General features: G+C 41.0%; 1 protein-coding gene across 1 annotated transcript; it reads right to left on the bottom strand.

Moving 5' to 3' along the window:
* Positions 22,738-23,628, bottom strand: LOC109230107. Its single transcript, XM_019395637.1, has 2 exons — positions 23,227-23,628; positions 22,738-22,995 (listed from the first exon to the last, which is right to left on the bottom strand). Exons 1-2 carry the CDS (start codon positions 23,626-23,628, stop codon positions 22,738-22,740), a joined length of 660 nt encoding a protein of 219 aa, XP_019251182.1.

Genomic DNA, 25,284 nt, shown 5'->3' with positions numbered 1-25,284 from the left:
ATAACCAGGCCTAAACCCCTGCAAACATCCTCCCAAAAATTGCCCACAAACACTAACTGATTTTCCCTACTTTTCAAGTTCTAGTTGGAGGTAAAACCTACAGTTTGAAGAACCAAGATAGGAGCTGAGTTATTCAAAAAATAAGGTAATTTTACTACTATCTTTCATCCATTTTTGCTGTTGGAGTTGTATGGAAAGTCGTTCTATAATTGTAAGAACTCAAGGGACCGTGATCGGAAGCCATGAGTTCGAGTTATTCACTTGTAGTGGACTGTTTTGTGTTGTTGTTGGATTGCATGTTTTACTACTGTTATATGGAGTTTTGGAGGAGGAAGGGTGTATGTAGAAACACCACATAAATGCAGGGTGGTGGTCTGGTCGTTCTTTGTAACATTTTCGAGCTATTTTACACTACTACAGTGGTCGTTTTGTGTATGAAGAGATTGGGGTATGTTAGGCTATTTTGTAGTATTTTATGGTGTATATAAGGTTGGAAAATAATGTATATATGTTGTTATTGTTGTGTTCTAGTGTTATTGGTGTTATCTTGAATTTGGAGGAAGTAAGGATTAAAGGGGAGATGCTTCCCGTTTTAATACAAAATAAGCTTGTCGTTCGTTGGGCGATAGTTGTAACTTTCATATCTTAATGATATATTATCGTTGTTGTAGATTAAGGTACGAAGAGGCGAGTTCAACTTGGTAATTGGAAAGATTGTGATAAGGTATGTTAAGGCTAAACTTTTCCTTCATTTTGGCATGACCTGTAACTACATGCGTTTGATAACGAGCCATAAAGAGATTTTTTCATATTCTTGATTATTGAGACTTTATATTCAGTTAAGTATTGTTTTTATCCAGTCAATAGAGCAGAGAGTCTATATACATACAGTATTACAGTAGATTCGCGACCATCGAGCTATAATCGGTGGTCAGGCCAATATTGGGCAACCTCTGATCAGATGGTAAGTTATATACAGAGCTTACTGTGGCCGAGCGCCTATAAGCGAGCCTAGAATGGCTGAGATACAGAGCCTAGTATGGTCGAGCGCCTATGAGCGAGCCTACTACGGCAGAGTAGTCACACATACCGAGCCTTATAGGGCCGGACAGCTATTTTACTTACTATATTGAGAGAGATGAGTCAGTATCAGCAGGTAAGCATAGCTTCAAATTATATTTGACTCCCAGTTACTTTCATTTATTATATTATTAGTTCAGTTTCAGCTTTTAGTTATTCTGTTTCCTTACATACTCGGTACATTATTTCGTACTGACGTCTCTTTTGCTGGGGACGCTGCATTTCATGCCTGCAGGTCCTGATAGACAGTTGGATAGACCTTCCCGATAGACAGAGTCAAACATCAGCTTGGTTGGTAAGCTCCACTTCCTCGGAGTTACCAGGTCTATACCATGGAGTCCATTTTATATATATAAGTTTGATGTGTAGTTTGAGGCCCTATCCCGACCATGATACGATTCAGTTATCTCTAGAGGCTTGTAGATGAGTCCTGTATAATTTGTATATCACTAGATGTTCATGGCGGCTTCGTCAACCTGCATATTGTTATATATATATATATATATATATATATATATATATATGTATGTATGTATGAGCTTTTGGATATGTTTATCCCTCAGATGAGAGAGACGATATTTTTAGATGATTCAGAATATGGCCTCATAGACCTACGTTGAGGGTTACCCCTCCGGAGTTCACAGTTACAGAGTGGTACGCTCGGGCCGAGTGTGGCACCGGGTGCCGGTCTCGCCTCTTTAGGTTTGGGGCGTGACGAAACTCAATTAAAGTGCAGTAAATTAGAGTGCATTAAGCGACTAAAACATGGGATTATAGCCTACTATAAATAAGATTGCAGAACCCTTCGTTAAGGCACATATTGGAGCACAGAAAGTTGAAAAATTAATGGAAAACATCTTCAAAATCTGAAAAGAGAACATTGAGCTACTTCGAGAATTTGTTAATAAATTCCAAAGAGAAAGGATATTGCTACCGCCTGTTCTTGATAATTGGGTGGCAACAGCCTTTGTGAAGAATTTAAATGAAAGAATTTCTAAGGCCATAAGAAAACTGAGGGAAAGTTTGCAGGATATCCACCAATGACCTAGAATGACATGTACAATCGATACAACAAAAAGCTTCATGTGAAAAAATACATGGTAAGTTGGACCACTGCTGATAGCAGGTCTGAAAATAGATATTTCATGTGTCGGAAAATATTTCAAGAAGAACAAAATCTGATTGCAAAAGTTTGAGGAATCGTTATGATCCTTACTTCGGCACCTCACGACGTGATGATGAAAGAAGATAGCCAAACTAGAATTTTCGGGGGCCCAGTCAAAAGAACAACGTCGAGCCTTCCTCGACAAGTAAGGAACCATCCTACTAAATCGCAAGAATCCGCAAGACCCTCAACTGAAGGAGGCTCGAACGTAGAATTATATAAAGATATTTCGGACACAATTATTGAACCAGAAGATGCGGATGCCACGAAGTCAGCTACAGAAGAGCTAGAAACTATCATACTCTTCATTGACTTCCCGGATAGGAAAGTTTACATTGGTTTAGGACTTAACTCCGAACTCAAAGGTATACCACTGGAGGTAATAACCCATACACTCAATATTGACCTATGTTATACACCTGTCAAGCAAAAGAAGGAAGTTTTGGCCTTGGGAATCAAATAATAGAAGATTCAGTTACCAAACTTCTAAAGATCAGTTCAGTCCGAGAAGTCAAATATCCGGACTAGTTAGCTAACATCAACCTACCATTACTTTAAAACCCCTGAGAATGAGGACAATTACTAGTCTATCAAGCTGTGTCAGAGGTCTCGATAAGTACAGTCCTGGTTTGGGAAGACAAACGTAGACAAACTCCAACATATTATGTTAGTAAAATACTTCTAGACACAAAAAATACGTATCTACATCTAAAGAAATTGGCATTGGTATAATAGTAGCTTCTTGAAAACTAAAGCCTTATTTTTAATATTATTCTATTTCCATACTCATCACTTTCTCGTTACGGAGCATCCTTCATATATCAAACGTCTCAGGACGACTTGACAAATAAGCAGTCGAACTTAGTAAATATGATATTACATATCAATCTCGTATTGCCATCAAATTGCAAGTCCTAGCAAACTTTGTAGCTGACTTTAGTATGGGTATACTTCTCAAAGCCAAAAAAAGGCATTCATTTCTTTCGAGACAATTCTCAATGTGAACCTCTACATGGATGGGTCGTCGAATGTTAAAGGTTCTGGTCTGGGGATAGTACTCATAGTACCTATCGAGGAAGTAGTTAGACAATCTATAAAATATTATTCTATTACTAACAATGAAGCCAAGTATGAGGCTGTAACTACAGGGCTCGAATAAGCCCGGGGACTCGAAGCAGAAAAAATCGAATTAAAGAGTGATTCTCAACTTCTAATCAATCAAATCCAAGGACATACATGGCGTGAGAAGATCGAATGCAGCTCTACTCGAAATAAGTCACAAATCTTTTGACTCAATTCTGAAAATGAAAGATAACTCAAATACCCTGAGAAGAGAATGATGAGGCTGATGCATTAGCAAACCTCTGATCGTCTGCAAATGTCACAAACTCACAAAATAATTTGGTCGTTCACTTATTTCATTATATTCTCAATTTGAAATAAAATAAGGTAAACTTTACTAATTTAATTTGGGATTTGTGTAATGAGTTTGTGGACTATTTGCAGAATGGAACGTTACCTGGAGATAATAAAACATCTCGACAACTTAGAATTCCAACACCCAGATACTGCCTTGTTGATAGAGAACTCTACAAATATGGTTTAAAATGGAATACAACTGTCTGAAACTAGATAAACAGTAAAATAAGATAGAAGGGTACTTCAAGGACTAGGAAATCTCAACACAAATGGTACTAAAATGTATAGAACACCAAGGATCTACGAGTACAAACAGAGAATAAACAACATCTCATATTTACAAACCTCAACAAAAAATATTAACACAAGAATAGTCAAAGGACTCACAAAATCGAGTATAACTTAGTAAAGTGCAAACAAGTAAAGTAAAGTAAAGAAAATAAAGGCAAGCAAAGGCGTGAAACAATGAAGATATTCAGTTAGCTCAGGTAGGAACATATGCCATGTAAACATATATTGTTCTAGGAATGAATAAATCGAAACAAGTAACAACGAAACGACATATAACAAATAAGGCATGAATAACAAATAAGAACAAGTAGCAATCAAGCATGTAACGAGATATAACATAGAACAAATAAGGACATAACGGTAAATAGCTCAACCCGCATACTTTAACCCATGACAACGCATATACACTTGCACCGCGTATATATGACGTCCCTACACAAAATTCACGTAGAAAATAGACCAACAAGTCATAATTCGCTCAAGTCAATGTTAAACACAACATGTACCTCTTTCCGCAACCAAGTCAATAATCAACCACGTATTTTCCTTTAGAACAAACCTCCAAACCAACCAAATCTAGTCAAATATCTTTCAAACAATCCAAATCAAGCTTTACAAACCACCCACGATAAAAAAAAGTTTCAATCTTTAATAAAATTTAAAAAGTCAACCCCGGCTCGCTTGGACAAAATTCGAGATTCGGAACAAATTTTGATTACCCATTCACCCCTGAGCCCGGATAGGTGATTTATTTCGAAATCTGACATCAAATTCAGGTCCAAATCTCAATTTTGTAAAATTCGTAATTCTACCCAAAACTCCATATTTCTACCATGAAATTCAAAATTTTTATGTTAAAAATTTACGAAAAGTAATAGGGAATTGATGGAAAATGAATTAGAGTTGCTTACCAATGAATTTAATGAGAAATATTCTTCAAAAGTCACCTCTAGGGTGCTTAGGGTTGAGAAATGGTGTAAAATGAGCTAAGTCCTCATTTTTCCCTCTTCTACCCAGTTGTAGACTTCACAATTGCAATTTCTGTAGTTGCAAAACACTGATCGCAAAAGCGGCCAATGCAACATACCCACTGACGTCACAAAAGTGACATATCCTTTGCAAATGCGAAGTGCCCTCCAAAGCAAATGCGAAGTTCCCTCCATAGGAAATGCGCATAAATGCTTCGCAAATGCAAAGCGGACTCCCTAGGCCCTGTATTGTATATGCAACTCTGAGATCACAAAAGTAATCTCAACTAAGTCGCAAAACCAAACTCTACTTTGCAAATGTGAAGTTCCAGCCTCTAGCCCATGTTCGCATTTGCGTGCCTGACATCACAAATGCGAGGAAAGCAATTGGGAACAGGTCTTCAAAAATGCGAGACCTGCAAGTTTGCACCAGCAATTGCTGAGTGCCAGCAGCCCAAACTCATACACAATGCATCCAAAACTCACCCGAGCCATCCTCGGGCTCCAAATCAAACATCCGCACAAGTTTAATAACATTATACAAACTTGTTCGCTACTCCAAATCATCAAAATAACATTAAATAAAAAGAATCGATCATCAAAACTCTAGATTTCTATTTAAAACTCAACTTTCACTACTTTTCACATAATGCGCCGAAATGCACTTAGGGCCACTCGGGCCCTAACCAAACAAGCGTACAAGTCCGAAAACATCCTAAGAACCTAGCAGAATCCTTAAAACACCGATCCGAGGTCGTTTACCAAGAACCTTGGCTGGGGTCAACCCAAACCTCCTTTTAAGTCAAAAATCACTTTTTCTTCAAAATTTTACTTAAAAGCTTTCTGAAAAGCGATACGGACCACGCATGCAATAAATAAACATAAAATGAAGCTATGAGAGGTCTCAAAACATGGAAATTAAGTCTAGTACTCCAAACGACCTATCAGGTCGTCACATTCTCCACCTCTAAAGAAATGGTCGTCCTCAAACGGATATAGAAAAGTATCTGGATTGCTAAAAAGATGGGGGTATCTACTTCGTATATCGAACTGGGACTCCCACGTAGCCTCCTCAATTGGCTTACCTCTCCATTGCACTTTCACAGAAGGAAAACTCTTAAATCTCAACTTTCGAACCAGCCGATCTAGAATAGCTACCAACTCTTCCTCATAGGTCAGATTTTCATCAAGTTGCACCGTGTTGAAGTCTAAAACATGTGATCTATCCTCATGGTACTTCTGAAGCAGGGGAATATGAAATACTGGATGTACCCTTGCTAGGTTAGGAGGAAATGCAAGCCTATAGGCAATCTAGCCAACTCTCTCCATGATCTCAAACGCGCCATTAAACCTCGGGCACAACTTACCCTTCTTCCCAAACCACATCACGCCCTTCATAGGCAACACTCATAGAAGAAACTTCTTACCCGCCATGTAGGAGACATATCGAACCTTCCTATCCGCATAACTCTTTTGCCTTGACTGAGCTGTACGAAGTAGCTCATGAATCACCTTAACCTTCTGTAAAGCATCACAGACCAAATCAGTGCCCAATAGTCTAGCCTCACCGGGCTCAAACCAACCAATCGACGAACGACATTGCCTCCCATATATGGTCTCGTACGGCGCCATCTGTATGCTCGATTGATAGATGTTGTTGTAGGCGAACTCTGCTAAAGGTAAAAAGTGCTCCCACCGACCCCTAAACTCTATAGAGCAGGCCCACAACATGTCCTCCAATATCTGAATAATGATCTCAGACTGTCCGTCCATCTGAGGATAAAATGCGGTACTCAACTCAACCCATGTGCCCAACTCATGCTGCACGACTCTCCAAAAATGTGATGTGAAATGTGTGCCTCGGTCAGGAATGATGGAAATGGGCACGCCAAGCACGCGGATAATCTCACAGATGTAAATCCTAGCCAAACACCCTGAAGAATAAGAAGTCATCATCGGAATAAAGTGTGTAAACTTAGTCAACCAGTCCACAATAACCCAGACTGCATCATATTTCCTCAATGTCCGTGATAAGCCTACAACAAAATCCATAGTGACACGCTCCCACTTCCACTCCGATATCTCCAATCGCTAAATCAACCCACCTGGCTTCTGATGCTTGTACTTCACCTGTTGACAATTCAAACACCAAGAGACATAAGCAACAATATTGTTTTTTCTCCTAATGTGATTTTAACTCCAATTCTATTCACTTTAACTCTAATTCTTTATTCTACCAATTCTAGTTCCTTTCTTTATCATAGTTTTTTTTTCTAATGATAGTTAAAGACATAATTGATGATAAATAAAGACATATTTGGTGATAAATTAGTAGAAAGGAATTTTCTTAAATTATTTTTATGCGTAATTCTTGAAATATTTAATATTTAAACAATTGAGTGTGAGAGGGTTTCGGAGCCTTATTTTTCTGGTTTTATAAACCCGATCCCATTCTTATAAACAATATTAGAGGTCATTTTAGAAGGTGCAAACTTATATTTTGAGAGTGGGGACGTGATCTAGAGTGTGAGAGGGTTCCTCAACTAATTGGTCCTCAATTCTTGCTCAAATCTTGGAGGATTAACAAGGAAAACTCACTAGGTCTTCATCCTAAAGGTAAGCTTCTACACCCTAACCCTCAAATTCAAAATTTAACTAAAAATAAGTAATTAGTAAGGAAATTCTTGAGTGTGGGAGTAGATCATTTTGCATGCATGTGCTATAAAGGTTGTAGGAAGATTGTTGGGCTAAAAAATGGTAGATATTGGGTTATGGGATGATGGAACCACCATAGAAGGACCTTGAAAGCTTAATGCACACCTAGTATTTTTTAAAGTGCTTAAATGAACTGGAACCATGATCGTCTTCCTAATTTTGGTTCAATTTGTTATATTTCTAAAATAGATCGAAGTTGCTAAGATTTCCGTAACATTTTAGAGTTTAAGGAAACTCAAGTGAGGTATGTTGACTAAACTCTTCTCGTAAAAAAAATTGAACCCCACAATACCCTTGTAAGTCCCGAGTTGTTTATCGTAAATCGATTACTCCGAATAAGCTTTGTAACAAAAGATATATGTTCAATACGTGCTCCAAATACTCTTGTTATGTTGTGTTACTATTTGAGAATGTGCTTAAAGTATGGACTGCATATGTAAATGTTATAACTTCAAGTCGTGTTTCAAGAGAAAGATATTATGACAAATTGTATAGAGATTGTGATTGGGATTACACCTCCACCCGCATACATTGGGGTGAGGCGGCAAAGCCGTTTTGTGTAGAGTTGTTGTATTGGGATTACACCTCCACCCACATACATGGGGTGAGGTGGCAGAACTGCTTTGTGTCGAGTTGTGGTATTGGGATTACACATCCACCCGCATACATAGGGGTGAGGCGGCAGGGCCGCTTTGTGTAGAGTTGTGGTATTGGGATTACACCTCCACTCGCATACATTGGGGTGAGGCGGCAAGGCCACTTTGTGTAGAGTTTATGGTATTCTGATTGCACCTCCACCCGCATACATTGGGGTGAGGTGGGGGGCCGCTTTGTGTAAAGGTGGTTACAGAGGATCTCGACTTAAAATTTACAAATGTTATTGAAAGGTGATGATAAGTTTGCTTTGGCTTTAACGACTACTATGCCATTATATTATTACCATGATCCACCATATTCATGTTGTATTTCCAAGTCCTTGATTTGATGTTTGTTTTCATACTAGTACTATTCGACATGTACTAACATCCCTTTTGCCGGGGGTGCTAATCACGGTCAACTACGCCTTATAAAAAGGAATCAGTGGTCGCTGCAAATATATAGTCCGGTTCAGTCCGGAGTCGAATCCCACAGGGAACTAACCTATTTACTACAACTTTTACCACTGCTAATGATAAGCTCAAACAATTTCCAGATGCAAGATTTTTGATGTATTATGAGTAGAATTTAGTTAACTAAGGAAAAATGACAATAAAACTAGCAATAATCTAGAATATAGTTGAATTCAATGGAAAAATGGTCTAGGGTTATTGATTTCCCCAATTGTCGGATTAATTCCTAACACGTTAGCTGTAATCTCGCCGTAACACTTTATAAGAATTGAGTTCTGGGTTACTGCAATTATCTCTCGATCAATTATGATAATTTACTAGAAGCATTCTCTCGAACTACTCTAGTTAACAATTTATACGACTCAGAGTTATCCCACCAAAGCTTCGTTATCTCTGACCTTGCTTTTAAATTCAAGTAATTAATCTCTTAACTTACCCGAAAGTGGTGTTGTTCAACAACAATCTAACCAAGTGTTCTTTCTCAAGCAACACAAGATAACTAGACACGATTGATCAAGAGCCCTTTAAATTAATCACAAGACAACACGTAGTTGAACAATCATAAAGTAAAAATGGCTCAATCATATCAAAACATAGTCAAGACTTCATCCAACAAAGGTTCCACCAACCCTAGATGACGGGTTTAGCTACTCATAGTAAGAGATGAAAATTCACTAAATAAAGTCATAATCATCAATAGAATTAAAAAGAAGAAGAATAAAACTCTAAGGAAAATTCTCTATCTTTCTTCCGTGTTCTTGCCTTCAAAATCTCTCTAAAAATAACTCTCTTTATCATTAGGGGGAATTAGGCTTCATATAGGAATTAGTCGCCCTAGAAATTACATAATTGACCCTGGCTTCTTGGCTCCCGTCTGCCCGTCCGCGGCCGCGGATTGGACCGCGGATCGGTTGCGGATTTGACAATTGTTCTGTTCGCGTCCGCGGATCTGAACCGCGGGGCTGGGACTTGCTCTTATTTCTCCTTTTCGACCGAGCTATCCTCCGATTGGCCTTCCACGCTCCATATTGACTCCAAAACACTCTTTAGCTTCCTCCTAGCTCGGAGTGGCTCCTGCAAAACATAAAACTCTTAATTAGAGCATTTTGTTATTTTTTACATTCAAACATTGATAAAGTGCGGCCAAATTAGAGTGTAAATAGTATCTAAATTGCATAATTATCGTCTACTATAAACACCCCACACTTAAACCTTTGCTCGTCCTCGAGCAATCAAACGACACTCTACAGAGGCTTAACATCCCCGAGAGACTTCCCTAACTCGTCACACCAAGAATATTCCTCATAGATTGAGTATATTAGTGTAACATCCACACCTCAAGAGTTGACTCCCGCGAGCCACGCAATATTCCTAACCGGCTTACTTACCCTAACTCAGAGGTCTAAACTTACCTCTCCTTCATGAATCAGGTGCCTGCTCACAACAAAAGAGACTAATTCCACAATCAATAACATGCACACACACTGAGGAACTTCAATATAAACAAAATTCACTCACCCTCAAAAATGACATTCATATGCCACAAAAGATGCACCATAGGCTTGTCCGTAGTGTACTACTCCACTAATCGAGCTCATTCAGTCTAGGATCAAGTAGGGTTTTATTTGGTTGTAATGTAGGATGCGAGACAGGTAGGATACATTTAGATATACGAGTGGCTACACCTCCCTAAGAACTTTAATAAATGTACGTTAACATTCAAAACCCCATACTTGTGTCAAACCATGACTCCACCTTCACATCACTATATATTAACTCCCTTCTTCTTTAAGCACAATTACATCAAAAGCCACCACTTATCAATAAATGTACATTAAAGAATATATATATATATATATATATATATATATATATATATATATATTTCTCAATTCAAGTGGCTCTTACTTTTTCAAAACAGTGCACCTTTCTCCTTATCTCATTAGTTCCACTCAAAAGCTAAACCAACCACCCCACACTTTAATTTTTTTTCAAAGTTCATACAATTCAAGTGCCCATGAGAGGTGAAAAGGTTCAAAAAGATGGTTAATTCAAACAAATGGGTAAGGCTTGTAGTGTGGTTGCCAAAGAGACAGGATTACAGGCTCAACGGGGTTAACTATGATACATAACAAATGGGTGGATGAAGTATATATATATATGGTTCAACAAAGAAATGCCTATATCACTTCCCAGACTAAACAAGACTACTATTTCGCTTTGCAGACACACGGGGCAAGTTCTAGGCATCAAATGTCGTGCACAGAATACAACAAGCCACACACACACATGGCACATGACTCACTCCAGATTGGGTCATCAAACACTCTAATCAGGGTACTTAGCCAAATTAAGAACATGCAGTTTAAGGCATTCTTACAAGAGTCGATAACTGAGCCTAAGCGTCACACTAAAGTACCTGCTATATTCAAGGCATTACGACGTTAAGAGATCCTATTTTTATTTCTGCCTATAGCCCACAGGTTCCTACTAATAATAAAAAAAACTAACTACACCCGGTTCAAATGAAACCCTTGAAAAAGAACTGTGGCTTAAAGAAAAACCAAGGGAATAGATACACTCCTACAAAAGAAAATCTTTTTGTGTTTTTTTTTTGTTCGACTTTAGTCCCTCAAGAAACCCGTCGAATGAAATCCATCGTCGGGACAAGTCGAAATGTAAATAAACTACGAAATTCTACATACATACATACAACAAACCAATAAAGTATTCCCCACCCCACACTTAAAATGATGGCATGTCCCCATGTCATACAAAATAAAATAATGCGAGGTAAAGGAACTTCCCTGGAAGTAGTCTTGATCGGAGACAGTGCCGGGGTCGAGATGACACGCCCTCCCCAGCGCACACAGCTAGCCCATGATTTTCTTCTCCGACTTCGCACTTTGGGTGGCCAAAGCATCAACTCTAGTCCCCAATTCCGTGATGGAAGTGCGCAGCCCTGCCATTTCCTTTTTCTAAGGCTTTCATCCGCGTGCTCCGTCTGACTGTAGATGAACCTTCACCTGCGTCTAATTGTTCCGGTGGGGTTGAAGAAGGCCCAACTTCCTCGTGCTATTCATCACTCTCCTCTAACGCCTCAGAATCATTACTATCAGTTGACCCGGCCGCCATTGTATCTTTCCCAATTTTGGATGCCCGGAACATTGTTTCTTTCTTCACCCTACCATCCACATTGGGGTTCTCTAGCACCCCTATAGCTCGGCACAATCTAGTGACCAGAGATGGGAAGAAGAACCCATACCTCCTCAGTGTTGAACGGATAAACATCTCAGATTGAATAACCTCGGCCACATCAAAATTGTGGCCATTAACGAAGCACCAGATCAAAGAAACTCTCGGACCATTTACCTCAGTGATGTTGTGGGACGGCAGCAGTCGATTATTGATGATGTACAACTGATAATAGGTAAATTAGACTATTAGGCCCTAAAGAACCACATTTTTGTATAGCTTTTACAGTAAAAAGTGATAACCAAATGCTCTGATTAGTGCTTTTCATGCTTTGCAGGCTATATCCAATAAAAGAAGTTTGTGGAGTACTTTTGGGATCAATTACGGAGAAAAGGAGGCCAATCATACAATATCCACAAAGTGCACCAAGCGAAGGGACAAAGCCAGAACTGAAGCTGGTCTGCCGCTGTCCGGGCGTAACCGCGGCAGAACACTGCTACAGATTCTGAAGGCCATTCTGGCCGCGGTCCTGGCGTAACCACGGTAGGACCGCGGCAGGACGCGGAAAGTTCAGGGACCAAAGTGTCAATTCGGGGAAACTTGGTGTAAAACCCTTATAAGATGTAGAAAATTGCCCACAATAGAGAGGCTTAGTTTTTTAGATTACTTTTGGAAGAAGAAAAAGTGTGAGAGATCACCCAAAACATCATAGTTTACTATTATCTTCTATTTTATTGCAATTCTTCCATTATGAATAATCTATTGGTTTTATTTTCCATTGGCATGAGTAGCTAGATACTTTAACCTAAGGTTTTGGTGAAACCCGTTGGGGATGACTTGGTTGTTATATTAATATATTTGGAATTGGTTGTTAATCTCTATTTGTTCANCATCTCTCCTCCCCTTCTCTCCACTTCTCTCATCTTCTCTCCTCCTTCTTCTTTCTTCTTCTTCCCAAATCCTCTTTCTTCTTTCTTCTTCTTCCCAAAACCTAAAACCCCCATTTTTATTCCTTCTTCTTCTTCCTTTCCTCCAACCAAACCCACCACCCCACTTCTCTCCCCCTTCTTCTTTCTTCTTCTTCCCAAAACCACGCCCCCTACCTCTCCAACCCCCCCCCCCCCCCCAAATCTGTTCTATATTTTTCAAGTAAGTTGTTTTTCCCCCAAGACTCCGCTGTAATTTTCAAGTAAGTTGTTCTACTTTTTCTTTTGTTTTGTGTACTTTGTATTATGTAGTAGTACTGTGTAGAATTCTTGATTTTGGTTGCAATGGGGTCTTAGACTCCAAGTTTGGTGTTGTGGATGGTGTTTGGGATTGATTTGTGTAGAAGTGGGGGTGAGTTCTTTGGTGAAAATTTTTGTGTGGGGTGAAGTGCAGCATGTGGCTTGGGAGTTGACTCTCTTTATCAAATTACTCGAGTATGGAAGGCCATGTGGGTGGGTGGTGGTAGCACTTAACAGTTATTAATGTGTGGAAGCTTGTGTGGGGTCTTATAAGGCGGAATTGTAGCATTGATAGTGGTGTGGGGGCAATGGTGAATTTTGTCAACTTTGGCACCTTACTAGATGGTTATACTGGCCATGTTTGATAAAAGGGAACTATTTGGTGCCAGCGGGTGGCGAAGTCTGAGTACCCATCTGACTGGCACATGTTAGGCTGCACCTGATCGTTATACTGAATTGCTTGCAGGTACTATGGCCCGCAAGAAGCATAGGAACACGGAAAGCACGTCCGAATTGCCGACGTATGATGCCACCCGGTTCGAGTCACAGGAGGCAGAGGACAGGTTTCATGCTAAAGCTACAAAAAGCTTTGTCCCTGAGATTGCTATTGACAGGGCTGCCCTCTGTGTAGAAAAACCGGACATGTACGAGGAAATCAGACGGAGGGGGATGGAGTTCTTGTTCGAGGAACCTGAAACGGCCAACCCAATGATAGTACGAGAGTTCTATGCGAACTGCCCGAAACATATGTGACGTTCTGTGATTGTGCAGGGCAAAGTGGTCGATGCCTCATTACTGAAAATTCGCCAGGTCTTGCGACTGCCTCCGTTCACTGGTGAAATTGATTATTACCACAACTCCCCAGGGGTCGATTGGGACACTCTGATTGAGACAATATGCTTGGGGGGACGTCCAGTTTGGATACAAGAGTACATGACCCTTCATTCCAGGTCGTTCACATGGGAGGCTAAGTGCTGGTTCACCATTATTTGCAGCAGGTTGTTGCCCATGGGCAACATGTCAGATGTGAACAGCTAACGGGCTCTATTAGTTTGGTGCTTCGTCACCAAGAGGGGCTTTGATGTCGTGAAAATCATTGGAGATGAAATGATCCTCAGGTCACCTCTGATGACTAAGGGGTTTTACTTCCCCTCACTTGTGACGAGGTTATGTCTACTGGCTGATGTCCCGGCCAGTCCTACTGATGGAACTTTGCCCACAAAAACAGCATTCAGAGCTGCGAAGATCAAAGTGGGCAGAGATGCACCCACACCCATTGAGCTTGACGACGATGATGATGCCCCAGCACCCATGGCACCACCCAGGAGATCTTATGATGCAGTCGGATCCTCTCGGCAACGCCAAACTGGGGAGGGACTCTCTAGATCACACTCCAGTCGACCCAGGTTGCCATATTTGGAGGAAGAGGTGGCCTAACTTCGCACCTCGGTAGATGGCCTGCATGTACGTTTGGATGCCATGTCTAGACGGCAGGCCAGGTCTGAGAGCCGGATGATGGCTTGGTTCCGCGCTATAAGGAGGGCTTGTAAATTGGACCCCAACACCGTCTTCGACTCCGAGTGATAACCAGGGAAGTTTTCTTACCCTTCTGCACTTTATTTGTTTTATGACATGGGGACATGCCATATTCTTTTTGTGTGGGGTGGGAGACTTGATTTAGTGTTGTGTATTGTTAGTGTATATATGCATTAAGTATGTTGTAGTTTTGTGCCTCTGTTTTTGTTTGTACTTATCTTAGACGTCACCGACTTGGCCCAGCGATGGACACTTGTCAACGGGTTTCTTGAGGGCTAAGGTCGGATATAAAAAAAACAAAAAAAAATCTAAAAAAGGTAGGAGACTCTTCCTGATGACGGACCACTTAGACAGTATTCTTGAGGGAAGTAGTCTAAACAAAAAAAAAAGCAAAAAAGATTTTTTTATTTTATTTTCTTTTTAGGTAGTGTAGTAATTCCCCCTTGGTTTTTCTTTTGACCACGGTTCTTTTCCAAGGGCTTTTTCTTGAACCGGGTTAGGTTGATTTTTCTTTACTATTTTTTAGGGCCCTTACTCTTGGGCTAAGATAGGTGAGGGCCCCGTGGTGTACATACCTGCAAATACTTAAAACGAACTTGAGGGTGCGACGTCTAGGCTCACGCGTAGACTCTTAATCTTATGCCTTAATTTTGCACACCTGGTCTTACTTGAACGCTCACGTGAGTGTGTTGACAAACTAATTCGGAATGAGTTACATGCCAAGTGTGTGTGAGGTAATACATGTATTTTATACTTGCATGCGATACCTAGAACTTGCCCTGTGTGTGTGCAAAGCAAAATAGAAGTTGTTTGGTCTTAGAGATGATTTAGGCATTTCTTTGTGTAGCCTATATAATTATGAATCCACCTGTACATATTACCATAGTTAACCTCTTTGAGCCTATAATCCTTTTTCTTTGGCAACCACATTACAAGCCTTACCCATTTGTTGGAATTAATCATCTATTTGAACCTTTTAACCTCTCATGAGCAGTTGAATTGTTATGAACTTAGTAAAAGTTAAAGTGTGGGGTGGTTGGTTTGGCTTTTGAGTGGAACTAATTGAATAAAGAGAAAGGTGCACTGTTTTGAAAAAGGAAGAGCCACTTGAATTGAAAAAAAATATAGTTGGATTGTTGTGAAAAGAAAAGAAGAAAAAAATTCCTTGATAAGTGGTGGCTCTTGACGTAAGTGTGCTTAAAGAAGAATGGGGTAATTTACATTGATGTGAAGGTGGAATTTTGGTTTGACATAAGTATGAGGTTTAAATGTTAAAATGTATGTATTAAAGTGCTTAGGGAGGTGTAGTCACTCTTATATCTAAATGTATCCTACCCGTCCCGTAGCCTACATTACAACCAAATGAAGCCCTGTTGATCTTAGACTGAACAACTCGATTAGTAGAGTATTACACTAAGGGCAAGCTTATGGTGTACCTGTGTGGCATGTGAATGTTCTTTGCTGAGAGTGAGTGAATTCGTTCTATCTACAGTTCCTTGTTGTTTGATTTTATGTGTGTGAAACTTCTCTCAAAAATGTGATGTGAGGGCATTTAACTCGGGAAGAAAAAGCAAGTCCTCACCTCTGTTTAGAGTACATAGAGTAAGCACGAGTGTGGCATGGCATTAGAGTCTTCACCTGAGGTGTGGCTGTTGCAGTGCTTAGGTTGCTCTTTCATAATGGCGGGTGTGACATGAACAGGGTAATGCATCCAACGATTAGGCCTAGAAGTGTGGTTTAGCTTGCTCGAGGACGAGCAAAGATTTAAGTGTGGGGTGTTGATAATAGGTAAATTAGACTATAATTAGGCCCTAAAGAACCACATTTTTGTATAGCTTTTACGGTAAAAAATGATAACCAAATGCTCTGATTAGTGCTTTTCATGCTTTGCAGGCTATATCCAATAAAAGAAGTTTGTGGAGTACTTTTGGGATCAATTACGGAGAAAAGGAGGCCAATCATACAATATCCACAAAGTGCACCAAGCGAAGGGACAAAGCCAGAACTGAAGCTGGTCTGCCGCTGTCCGGGCGTAACCGCGGCAGAACACTGCTGCATATTCTGAAGGCCATTCTGGCCGCGGTCCTAGCGTAACCGCGGTAGGACCGCGGCAGGACGCGGAAAGTTCAGGGACCAAAGTGTCAATTCGGGGAAACTTGGTGTAAAACCCTTATAAGATGTAGAAAATCGCCCACAATAGAGAGGCTTAGTTTTTGAGATTACTTTTGGAAGAAGAACAAGTGTGAGAGATCACCCAAAACATCATAGTTTTCTATTCTCTTCTATTTTTATTGCAATTCTTCCATTATGAATAATCTATTGGTTTTATCTTCCATTGTCATGAGTAGCTAGATACTTTAACCTAAGGTTTTGGTGAAACCCGTTGGGGATGACTTGGTTGTTATATTAATATATTTGGAATTGGTTGTTAATCTCTATTTGTTCATCTATGTTTTGATTGTGGTTAGTTGAAAGGGCCCTCAATTATCCGTCCCTATTTAGTATGTATCTGCTTGAGAGAGAGTGCATATTTAGGTGATTGTATGAACAACATCACTCCCGGAGTATAGACGAGAGTCATAACCGAGGGTTTAGAGGTAGGATTAGAGATAACGATACCTCGGATGCAATCTAAGTGAACTGTTTTGTGAATCTAACTAACGTAACTTAAGAAAGTGCGTCTAGTAAATTATCATAATTGCTTGAGAAAGATTTATGATAGCTAGAGCGTTCATGATTGATATAGACAACTAAGTCTGAGTTATAATACATATTCAACCAAGGAAATCAACAACGGGGGAAACCATTACCTTAGATCTTATTCCAATTATATACAAGCAAGCTTAGTTAACTTCCAGCTTTATTTACTTTCAGTTTAGTTGTTAGATATATCATCAATTGTGAAGTACAAAGTTTGGGAAAATTGACTGTGTGAATCTAGTAAATCTGACAAGAGTAATTGATAGGTTAATTCTCTGTGGTTCGACTCTGGGCAGAAATACCCAGACTATATTTGCAATGTCCGTGTGTGTCTTTTTATAAGGCATAGTTTGGCGTTATCAACAACCAACACTTTCCTTCAAAGGTGAGTGAGGGGGAGTGCAACTTCAATCCCGGTACAACCCACACTACCTCTTTGTCTGGTGCACAGATAGCTTGGAAAAACAATTACCAATTTGTGGGTTCTCACTTGTAAGTATCATAGTAATCCACTGCCTCAGTAAATGCAGGCAAGCGATACACTCTCCTGATCGCTTCAATCGAGGCATTCACCCTCTTTTGTCGCACAATGCAGATGTGATCCTCATGTTCAGAGCAGTTGGCACAGAATTCCCTAACAAGCATTAAGTTACCGTCCTCCGGCTCTTCGAAAAAGATGTCTAGTCTGCGCCTCATCAACTCCCTATACATATTAGGGCATTCAGCTTGGAGGGAACCCTTGTCAACACCCCTTTTCTGGGACATGCTTTCTAATAGCCTTCCAAGTGAAACGATCTTGGGCAGCTCTGGAGACAAACCGGGTGCTATCAAACTAAGCTGAACTGGCTGACGCCCGTGCCTGGGACGAGCCACCAGTAGTGCGTCTCTTCTTGGAAGATCTCATGGTACCTACATAACAAACACCATTATCAATAATCGGCGGAATAGGTGAACCAAGGGCGGTTACTCGGACTTCACACTCGCACCATTGGTCACAATTTATACGAAAAAGCTCATTGTGGCAATTCAACAAACACCTACTGTGCATATGCCCCCAATATATCCCAAAGACCCAATTAAACTTCATTCTTCACAATTCAACAATGTCTTCCCAACCCAACCAACCTAATGTCCTCACATACCAACATATATACCAACAACCAAAACAAAGATAAGAACACCCATATTTCTACTTTCCTATACTTACAATAAAAGAGAAAAGAATTAAAAAGAAAAAAATTGAAAAAAAAAAATAAAACAAAAAAAACTAAAAGAAGAAAGTAGGAGCATGTACTTACTTGAGAATCTTGTGAGGAGTGGGGCTTGGGTAGTGGTAGAGTAGAGAAGATGGAGAAGGAGAGGAGATTTGGTGAAGTGAAAAAAATTGGGGAGAAGACGGGGGAGGGTTTCGTTGGTTTGATTTGGGGAAGGGGGAGGGTGTGAGATGCGAAACTGTTGAAAGGGGAGGGGAAAAGAAAGAGGGGGTGAGCAGATGAGGGGGGAGTTTAATTGAAAAAAACTAATTACAAAGGGAACAAGAGAAAAGAAAAGAAAAATAAAAAATAAAAAAAATTATTCGACTGAACCTGAACAGCGCCAGATCCGCGGCCGCGGAGAGAAGTTCTGCAAACTCCGCGGTCAATCCACGGTTAGATCATCCAGAATTTTTTTTTCTTTTTCGTACTTTTGCCTATCTCCGGGATAATTTTGTCACCCCGAGTCTTTCAGCTGCGCATACCTTCGTTCCTCCACCTTAGTAGATTGATCAATATTGTCACCGTATAAATACTAATTACAAAAAATAAGATCAAAGAAAAAAAATTGATGGGTTGCCTCCCAACAAGCGCCTAATTTAACGTCGTGGCACGACGATTTACGACAAACCATGGGTTGCATCCCAGGAAGCGCCTGATTTAACGTCGCGGCACGACACAAGCTTCCATTATTGCTCTTCGCTCATATATTAGGGCTCTTCCAAATATATCACCACTCTATCCCCCTTTTCTTCGACCATTCCAAGGTACTGTTTCAACCTTTGCCCATTCACTTTGAACTTATTTGTTCCATCTTCGGATTTAATTTCTACAGATCCACTTGAGAACACTTGCACCACTCTGAAGGGTCCTGACCATCAGGACTTCAATTTACTCGGAAACAGTCTTAATCTCGAGTTGTATAACAACACTAGATCTCCGGGTTTGAAGTTCCGATCTAGGATATGCTTATCATGCATCATTTTCATCCTTTCTTTGTACAATCTTGCATTCTCAAATGCATGGAACCCGAATTCCTTGAGTTCATGTAACCCAGTGATTCGACTGGTGCCAACGGTCTCCATATCCAAATTCAACTGCCGCAGTGCCCAAAGGGCTTTATGCTCGAGCTCTACCGGGAGGTGACATGCTTTTCCAAACACCAACTTGTATGGTGACATACCAATTGGCATTTTAAATGTTGTGCGGTACGAAGGCATCATCCAACTTCTTCGCCCAATCAGTCCTTGTCGCATTCACTGTCTTGGTTATGACACTTTTAATTTCCCGGTTTGACACTTCAACTTGCCCGCTTGACTGTGGGTGATAAGGGGTGGTCACCTTATGGCGAACTCCATACTTTTCCAACAACCGAGCGAACGCTCTATTGCAAAAATGGGTTCCACCATCGCTGATTATAGCTCTCGGGGTGCCAAAATGTGTAAAGATGTTCTTCTTTAGAAAGCCTGTCACCCCCTTTGCGTCATTGGTTGGGAGAGCCACAGCTTCAACCCATTTGGAGACATAGTCAACTGCCACCAGTATGTATTTGTTACCATATGAGCTGACGAATGGCCCCATAAAGTCAATACCCCACATGTCAAATACCTCCACCTCTTGAATAATAGTCATCGGCATCTCGTGATGTCGATATATGTTGCCGGTCCTTTGGCACTCATCGCAGCTTTTCACCCAAGCATGGGCATCCTTGAACAGGGTTGGCCAATACAAACCCGATTCCAACACCTTAGCCGTTGTCCTAATCCCTCCAAAGTGTCCACCATATGGTGAAGCGTGGCAAGCCTGCAAAACAGAAGGTTGATCTTTCTCGGGGATACACCTCCGGATCATGTTATCTACACATATTTTAAAAAAGTATAGGTTCATCCCAATAATAAAACCGACAATCACGAAAGAACTTTTTCTTTTGAATTGAAGAGAGTTCATAAAGTACAATACCGCTTGCTAAATAATTAGCAATATCAGCATACCATGGTGTCTCCTCCATTGTCACTGCTAGTAACTGTTTATCCGGGAATGTCTCAGTTATATCTTCAACCTCTATCTTCTTTTCAGCTCCTTCCAACCTTGAGAGGTGGTCTGCTACCTGGTTCTCAGTCCTTTTTCTGTCACGGATCTCCAAATCGAATTCTTGTAGCAAAAGAACCCAGCGGATTAAGCGTGGCTTTGACTCCTTCTTTGCTATCAAGTACCTAATTGATGCATGGTCAGTATAAACAATAACTTTTGAACCAATCAAGTACGACCTGAATTTGTCGAATGCAAAAATTACAGCCAACATCTCCTTTTCCGCCACGGTGTAATTGAGATGTGCACCGCTTAGCGTTCTGCTTGCATAATAATTGGGTGCATCAGCTTATCCTTTCGCTGCCCCAAGACTGCTCTTATCGCATAGTCACTTGCGTCGCACATGAGCTCGAACGGTTGCTCCTAGTTGGGTGCAACAATGATGGGTGAAGTCACCAATTTCTTCTTCATCTCCTCAAATGCTAACCTGCAATCATTAGAAAACACAAAGGGCTGATCCTTTTTAAGGAGTTTGCATAAAGGGTTAGCAATCTTAGAGAAATCTTTTATGAATCGCCTGTAGAATCCGGCGTGCCCAAGGAAACTTCTCACTGTCTTTACCGAAGTAGGGGGTGGCAACTTCTCAATCACGTTAACCTTGGCATGGTCAACCTCAATTCCTTTACTAGACACTCGATGCCCCAAGACTATCCCTTCTTGTACCACAAAATGGCACTTCTCCGAATACAGCACTAAATTTGTCTCCACACATCTTTTAAGCACTCTTCTGAAATTGTGAAGACAATCCTCGAATGAACTCCCCACCACGGAGAAATCATCCATAAATACCTCCATAATGTCTTCAACCATGTCCATGAAAATGGCTAACATACATCGCTGGAATGTAGCCGATGCATTGCAAAGTCAAAAAGGCATTCTCCGAAAGGCAAAGATGCCATACAGACAGGTGAATGATGTTTTCTCTCTGTCTTCGGGGGCTATTGAGGTCTGATTGTACCCCGAATATCCATCCAAGAAACAGAAGTGAGATCGCCCAGCCAACCTGTCCAGCATTTGGTCAATAAATGGCAAGGGCAAATGGTCTTTCTGGGTGGCTGTGTTCAATTCCGATAATCCATACAAATCCGCCATCCCGTGGCTGTACGAGTCGAGATCAACTCGTTCTTCTCATTTTGCACGACCGTCATTCCTCCCTTCTTCGGCACACACTGAACAGGGCTGACCCAATTGTTGTCAGAGATGGGGAAGATGATACTCGCGTCTAACCATTTGATCACTTCCTTCTTCACCGCCTCTTTCATATTCGGGTTCAGCCTTCGTTGATATTCTCTGGAAGGTTTGTGCCCTTATTCATAGAGAATCTTGTGCATACAAAAAGCTGGGTTGATACCCTTTATGTCTGCCATAGTCCAACCAATAGCAGTCTTACATTCTTGTAACACCTGTAGGAGTTGCTCTACCTGCACAGCTAACAAACCGGATGATATAATAGCAGGTAAAGTAGAATTAGGCCCTAAGAAAGCGTACATGAGATGTGCTGGAAGCGGTTTCAGGTCCAACTGTGGTGGCTCCTCTATCGATGGTTTTGCCGGTGGTGTTGTCCTTTCTTCTAAGTGTAGGGGCTCGAACTCGGTTTCCCTTTTTAAGAACCCTTGACCTTCAAGATCCATGACACACTCTTCCAACTCCTCACCATCCACATTTTCCAAATTCATCAAGCAGGCTTCCAACGGATCCCTAACATTAATAGTCTCATCCTCCTCTTGTAAGTATCACATCTACGGCCTCCACTAGTGAGCAATTTTCAAATTCGCTGGGTCTCCTCATAGATTGTTGAACATTGAATATTATCTCTTCGTTGTTCAACCTCATTTTCAATTCTCTAGTCTCACAATCAATCAATGCTCTCCCAGTGGCTAAAAACGGCCTGCCTAGAATGATTGATATCTCCTCATCCACTTGACAGTCAAGAATGATGAAGTCTGCAGGAAATACAAATCTCCCCACTTGAACAAGCACATCATCAAGAATTCATGTCGGTCTTTTGACTGTGCGATCAGCCAGTTGCAGCAACATTGAGGTCGGTCTAGCTCTGCCAATGCCCAGTTTTGTATAGATTGCCAAGGGCATCAAGTTTATACTGGCCCCCAAGTCACACAATGCTTTAGCAAAAGCATAACTCCCAATGGTGCATGGAATAGTGAAACAACCTGGATCAAACACATTTCGAGCCAAAGGCCTTGTCACTAGCACGTTGCAGGTCTGCCTTAGAGTTACAGTGGACAGGTCCTGGAAGTCAACTTTTCGCGACATCAGGTCCTTCATCATTTTTGCATACCCTGGCATCTCCCTCAAAGCATCCATCAGTGGAATATTCAATTGAATTTGTCTGAGTATTTCCATGAATTTCCTGTATTGATCATCTTTCTTTTGCTTTGCCAACCTCTGAGGGAATGGTGCAGGAATCAACCTTTGCCTACTGCTTTGTGTCTTTTCTTTGCTGGAAGCTTTTTCTACTACCTGTTGTGGAAGTTGTTCACCTTCCTTCTCCTTACCCTTGTCAACCTGTGCTTGCTCAATTACAACCTCGGTGAGCTCTGCTGACTCATCTGTCTCTAATGTAACTGGGGTAGCTGGAGTAGTCGGTGTTGTCTCTCTCCTAGATTGAGCAACTTCTTGCTCCCTGTCTAAATCTCTCCCATTCCTGAGACTCACTGCCATGAGCTGATTTGGGTTCTGCTCCTTTGGATTAATGTTTGTATCTGCAGGCAATGTTCGTTGTGGGTGATTATTCAAGGCCATAGATAGCTGTCCCAATTGAGTTTCAATGCCTTTGATTGCTGAATCATGTGCAGCTAACTTCTCTTGCATCTTTCCATTTGTCCCAATGAGTTGTTGCAGCATACCCCTGATTTCAATCATGTTACTATCTTGCTGCTGATGAGGTGGTTGGTAGGTCAACTGTTGCTGGTGCTGCTGATTATAGCCCTGCTGTCTTTGATAAGGCACGACTTGGCCTTATGGTCGTGCTCCTCCTAGATTGGGGTTGTGCTGAGGCCGGTTTGGTCTATACTGCTGGTTTGATGTTGGTCCCCTTTGCTGCCCACCTCGCCTCTGACCTCCGAAATTATTGACATAATTCATGTCTTCTCTAAAACCCTGGTTGTCATTCTCTCCACTCCACGAAAACACATATGATTGTTTTATGCAAGGAGTGCATAAATCTCCATTTGTGGTATCAACAATGTGCACCTGTTTCGCACCCATCTCATTGATTTTCTTTGTCAGCAAGCTCATCTAGGTCATAAGAGTGGCTATGTTTTCTGCATTTGTGTTGTTTGGGTCAAGAGTGACAGAATGCACTATTGGAGTAAGTGTTGTGTCTCTCGTCATCCAGCCTGAATTTTGAGATATCTTGTCAAGAAAAATCTTACACTCTATGAAGGTTTTGCTCAAGAATGCACCCCCAGCAGAAGCATCTACATTGGCCTTCAGACTGTCAGCCAAACCCATATAGAATCTCTGTCCCAGCATCTGATGCGGAATGTCATGGTGAGGACACTTCACCAACATACCCTTAAACCTCTCCCAGGTCTCTTGCAAAGTCTCAGCCAGTTTCTGCCTAAATTGCAATATCTCATCAATCTGCTTCGCAGTTTTGTTGGGTGGACAAAACTTGTTTAAGAACTGCTTGACTAGTTCTCCCAAGTAGCAATGGAGTTTATTGGGAGCGAATTCAACCAAGTTTGAGCCTCACCGGTCACTGAGAATGGGAACAGTAATAATTTGATTGCCTCAGGAGTGACATTCGACTGTCTTTGAGTGGCACATATTGAGAGAAAGTTCTTCAGATGTTGTTGTGGGTCTTCGATGTATGACCCAGAGAACAGCCCTTTATTCTGTAACAGGTGCACCATGTTGTTGGTAATCAGGAATGTCTCCACTTGTCTGGGAGGAATCGCAATTGCTGTGGCCAGGTTATCAGCAGTTGGTTGCGCCCAATCATAAAGAGCAGCTTCCGGCACAAGAGGTGAACCACAATGATGTTTGGGTCATCTCGATCATTCCTGTTGTTCCCGTTGACGTTGTTTACGTCATCCATTTCAATTTCGATTTGTTCGTTTTGTTTCATCTATTTGCACTTCTTGTTAGCCCGGTTCAATGTCCGGAATGCTTTCTCGGGATCTGAGAGTCCTTCGAAGAGTTCACCAGTTCTCAAAGAGCTTCTAGGCATGCACCTGAGTCACAGAAGAGTTCAAACGTGAGAATTTCAATGGAAATATTTTTAACACCACAGAAATTTGATCTAAACTAGAAATCCTAGCAATTCTTCCAAGTTGCAATAGATAACATCGTCAGTTCCCCGGCAACGGCGCCAAAATTTGATCACGCCCAACTACGCCTTATAAAAAGGACTCAGCAGTCGCTGCAAATATATAGTCCTGTTCAGTCCGGAGTCGAATCCCATAGGGAACTAACCTATTTACTACAACTTTTACCACTGCTAATAATAAGCTCAAACAATTTCCAGATGCAAGATTTTTTATGTATTATGAGTAGAATTTAGTTAACTAAGGA

The sequence above is a fragment of the Nicotiana attenuata genome, chromosome 7, assembly GCF_001879085.1.
Source record: "Nicotiana attenuata strain UT chromosome 7, NIATTr2, whole genome shotgun sequence".
Lineage (NCBI taxonomy): Eukaryota > Viridiplantae > Streptophyta > Magnoliopsida > Solanales > Solanaceae > Nicotiana > Nicotiana attenuata.
The sequence above is the reverse complement of the archived record's forward strand: the minus strand, read 5'-3'. Positions and strand labels throughout refer to the sequence as shown.